The following is a 4826-nucleotide window of genomic DNA, read 5'->3' on the forward strand; positions in this document are numbered from 1 at the left end:
CGGTCTCCCTCTGTGCTCTCCCTCGTTTCATTCTCTATTTTTCAAGCTGTAATTAAAGAGTAAATATATATTAACATTTCTTCAGATGATGTTGAAAACACCTGCCAAAATGGCGTCTTCTCGCGTTTTTCACATAAACAAATATCGCTTTATTAATGTTTCTGATAAGAAACTATTTTCACTTATACAAATAATAATCGTTTTTTGTTTGTTTTGTTTTTAGAACGGAAACATTCTCGTTTTCTCAGACATATTTTCCTTCTTGATTTTTTCTTGAAATAGAGCAGATTTTTAAGCATAATAGAGGAAATGCTTAAAATGTTTTGTGATACCTTCTCTACTTGAGGCTACACATGAAACGAATCAAGGGATATGTATTGTATACATGTACATACACTTATGTATACATACACAATGCTATGTAAAGTCGTCCAGCGTTATCCTCAAATGTATAATACCATCGAGGAACTAAAATATCAGAGAGATGAATGATGTTGGTTTTTTTAAAATGAAATATTTACCTGTTTTTCATTCATTTCTTTTTCTATTTAAATCGACTTTACTTATACTTTATAACCTTTTTTTTTGCCTGTTGCTCTTTTCTTACGCCCCCATTTGTCATTCACAAAAGGGATATGATAATACCACGACAGACTTCATGGTAACCAGTTGATACTAGACTCTTTTCTATTCGCTTACCTTCATCAATGTTGTATTTTTTATGAAACGTATTTTTTCCTTCCTAGTGAATGGCGTGCGATCATTATTTTTTCTCTATTCATTGTCTTAGTTGTTTCTGAATATCCCTGCGCCCATCACCTCGTATTTTGTGCTATATGTAAGAGTATTTTGATTTTTTTCTCTTTCCCCCTTTTGAGAACCTCACCAGAGTGTAATTCTGCTTCTTGTCAATCTCTTGTTGTTACGAGATATCGCGTTGTTGTTTGGTTGTTGTTTTTTTGGGGGGATGGGTTGTTTTGTTTGGTCATAAGACGCCTTTGCCAGTCAGGATTCAGGTGTATCGTGCTGAGCCATTGTGTGGATGACAACAGTTTGACTTGACAAAGTTTTGTTCTTTTACTTAGGTCACTTTCAAAGGTCCCCACAGGTTTGGCTTGGTCCTATCGTAGGTGGACGGAACATTTGGTAGTCCCACCTCCTAAATATTCCAACAGTGTTGAACAGGCCGTCAAAGCCATACTGTCATGATGATTTCACGGGCGTGGAGTTTTACCATACAGCTCTGTGATATGCGTTCGTGTCCCTTTTCTAAACCTATTTAATATCTGATATGGCTCCTTTAATTGACGTTTTTTAAATGTAGCACAATTGGTCTTAGAAAAGCTGCAGATCTTTGTTTGCAAAACAAAATGTTTTTTGTTTCTTCTTTCTTTAGATAGTTTAAATTGTCATCCCAATGTTGTTTATTTCCTTCTCTTTAGATTTTAGCTTGCTATCCAATTAAATTTCTGTAAATATTTAATTTTGTACCAGATATTATTTTTGATTTTATTTTAAAAATCATATAAAGAAATCACGCTGAAAAGTTGAGTGTTTTCGAGTCGCCAATCTTAAGCTTTGTGTTTGTGCTTTCCTTGAGACGCCATTCCCTTTATCAACAAACCCATTTGCCCAATTTCCTTTCCTTTTTTCTCTATTGATGTTACTTTGATAGTGTTATAACTCCTTTTTGTATCGAGTACATAAATGTAGATTTTGTGTATTTCCGAGTCATTGGCGTTATATTTGTCTATTTTGTGTTAGTGCCTATTCTCCCCATTTTTAGTGCATTTCGTGTACGCTTTCAAAATCCTCGTGCAATTGAATTTACGATCATTTGTTTTCTGGTGAACAAGTGTTCTAGACATTACTTTATTTGATTGAGAATACAATCTATTGAAAAGAAATCAAGAGCTAGGTGAACAATGCAATTAAAATACCAATAACACCGTATGAACGCACACAAAAAACAATTATGTAAAAACAATTATAAGAGCAGCAACACCACCCGAAATCTTCTAATTCTGTCTTTGTGTGACAGTATAAGAATCATATTAGCACAGTCTGTTATATTTACAAAACACAACAAAACTGAAACAACAATAACACACAACTGAAGCAAAGAAGCAGAATGAAACAAGATCTCAGTTACAAGAAAAGAAAAGTAACAGCAAACAAACCCCACCAGCCTCGTTACAACCATTACTACAGCCAGGAATTCTGTCTATCCTCTACCCTGAGAGTTCTGAGGACTTGTGAGTTGCAAGACAAAGCCAGCTTTAAGTGTTTCTTTTTGTTTTTTTTCATAAAATAAATTCATAATATTTCTTTTTCCTTCAGTCTATGTAAATATGTCCGCTGTAGCCAGCCATGTTCTAGTCCTGTTTCAGGTGAAGAAACTTGTTCAACTATTCATGTACGAACGTTTCATTCGCATGTTTTCATTTCATTTGGGTTTTTTTTTTTTTTTTTTTTTACATTCCTGTTAAAGCAATGTAACGTTTCACAAATAAACGCTTTACTCTGTTCTTGTTAATTTCTTTAGGCTCAAAGGATTATACATCACATCATGCAGAGTGAATAGTGATTGATGCTTTATGAAAATATTTTCAAAACACATGTCTATCAAATCATATTTTTTAAAAATCACAGTTTCACTTACGATGTCATTTGTCTCGACTGCTTTTATTTTGTTTTCAACTTTCATAATGAATATTTATTCTCATTTATTAATATTCTTTTTATAAACGACGTTTGTACAAGCTCATCTTTATTTTGACAAAAGTATATATCAACATTTCCACCTATTACTAATTACTCATTTTGCGGCATCCGTTATATTTTTTGCTTTACGATATGATGCCGATTTTTAAAAATTGTTTTTTCACATTAAAAAAATATACTGTGTTGGTTAACATTGGTAACTTGTGATTGATATAACCGCATATGAACTAGTGCAAGATAGATCACTATTTTTAGAATTGTGATTGAAAAGAGGGCGAGCATTTTTTGCAGAGGTCGCCAAAAGGCGTTTAGAAAAAAATGTTTATATCGTTTCAATAAAAAAAAGAAATATTACAGAACTTATTTTTTGCTCCAACTCTTTGCGTACAGGATACATCACCCCTAAAAATAGTGCGACACGTGCTGTCATATAATCGCTACCATAAAATTACAAAGTTCCGTATGACAGATTTATCTATATGCCTAGGTCTATTTATTTGGCACTCTCCTTCTCAAGTTTGCGTAGTTCCAATTTCTTCTTTCATTAAAATAGTTAAAATTTTCGCAAGCGTAATCAGACTCTTTGTTCCAAGATCGTATACGATTAGGTAGAAGATTTTAGGTTACCTCTGTACTGATGAATTCTGAATGCAATGTCATTAATTTGTTGTTTCTAGTCCGTATCTAATAGTGTTTAACTCAGAAAGGCCTTCTGTGCCCAGATAATTTTCCCTGGTTCTTGACAATACTTTGTTTTTTCTTCTTTTTATTTTTGTTGTTTGTAAATATTGCCCACTTGTATGTGCTTCGAGCTCTTACTTAAGAGACTATTTTTGTTGCTACTTTACAATGACGTGATGAGCCAACGCGAAATGGAAAAAGCGACCAAGTTGTGGAAGAACTAGTACACTTTTTACATTCTTCTATAAATTAAACTGTCCCAATGGGGATTCAACCCTCGCCCATTAGCTTCCATATTCGGTCTTGAACTGTTTACTGACGTAGTAGTAACCTTCTGTAGTGTTGATACTGCATATCAAAGCTATGCCTACAGAGCAAAGTGGACTTATAAATAGGATGTAACGTTTTGCTTTGCAATGTGAGAAAGGGACTTGGGACTTACATATTTTTCTTTCAGATGCAAGGAACGAAGCTGACAATGCGATGTTCGGCTTTCATAAGTTTACTATATATATATTTAGGAACTAAATCTCTCCCGAATTTCTCCATAAGTTGTCCGTTTCAACCACTTCAAATATATGCAATCTTAAACACAGATCTCTCTAAAACTTAGTACAATTTCATCATCATCATCATTGTCATCATTAAGAACAACATCAAGATCATCATCATCATCATCATCATCATCATCATCATCATTACAACAATATCAAATCATCATCATCACAATCATTAGCATCAAGTGTCTTTTCTGGAGCAGATATTGGCGGTTGTTGTTCTCCATCCCCCTCTTACATTTAAAAGTGCACTTTAAGAACACATTAGATAAAATTAGATAACAGCATTTAAATGTCTTATATATTTAACCTATATATAAATAAAAGGGGTGGTCCAGGTCAAGGATAAGCTACCAATCAGTCTCTAACTCTATCATGATGGCCATTCCACAGACCGAGACTGCTTTAGCCTACGACGCCTATGTTCTCTTCGCAAAGGCTCTGCACTCCTTGTCAGAAGCCCAGGAGGTGAATACCATTAGCCTGCCTTGTGACAAAGTGCACACCTGGAGATATGGAAACAGCTTATTGAACTACATGAAAGCGGTGAGACTTGCGCACACAACACGCTTGTACCTCTTATGTGTTATTTATGATGTAGTAGTGTATGTGTTTTAAGGCTGCACATTACTTCTTAGCACATAAATCTACGACAAAGTGACTTTTACTTGGTTTTTTTTTCTCCTTTTCTCCAAATATTTCAATCAAAGATTAAACATATTCAGTTTGGGGAATTATTATTAGTTACGTTATCATATAAATGGCAGATTAGAGTGAAGCCAGGCATGTGAAAGACCATTTTCAGAAGCTAAAAACTCAAAACTATCCACGCTATCTATGAACTAATTACATGTTTGTAATCTG

At 34.1% G+C, this 4826-nt stretch overlaps 1 protein-coding gene across 1 annotated transcript in view; it reads left to right on the forward strand.

The window, feature by feature from the left end:
* LOC100533316 (glutamate receptor subunit protein GluR7) overlaps positions 1 to 4512 on the forward strand; it is a gene marked incomplete at its 3' end in the record, with an annotated part of 195730 nt that extends 191218 nt beyond the window's left edge. Inside the window, 1 exon segment of the mRNA NM_001204614.1 lies at positions 4356 to 4512. Coding sequence (NP_001191543.1) covers positions 4356 to 4512 — 157 coding nt within the window.
* Positions 4513 to 4826: the final 314 nt, after the last annotated feature.

Source organism: Aplysia californica, unplaced genomic scaffold (genome assembly GCF_000002075.1).
Source record: "Aplysia californica isolate F4 #8 unplaced genomic scaffold, AplCal3.0 scaffold00447, whole genome shotgun sequence".
In the NCBI taxonomy this organism is placed as follows: Eukaryota; Metazoa; Mollusca; class Gastropoda; order Aplysiida; family Aplysiidae; genus Aplysia; species Aplysia californica.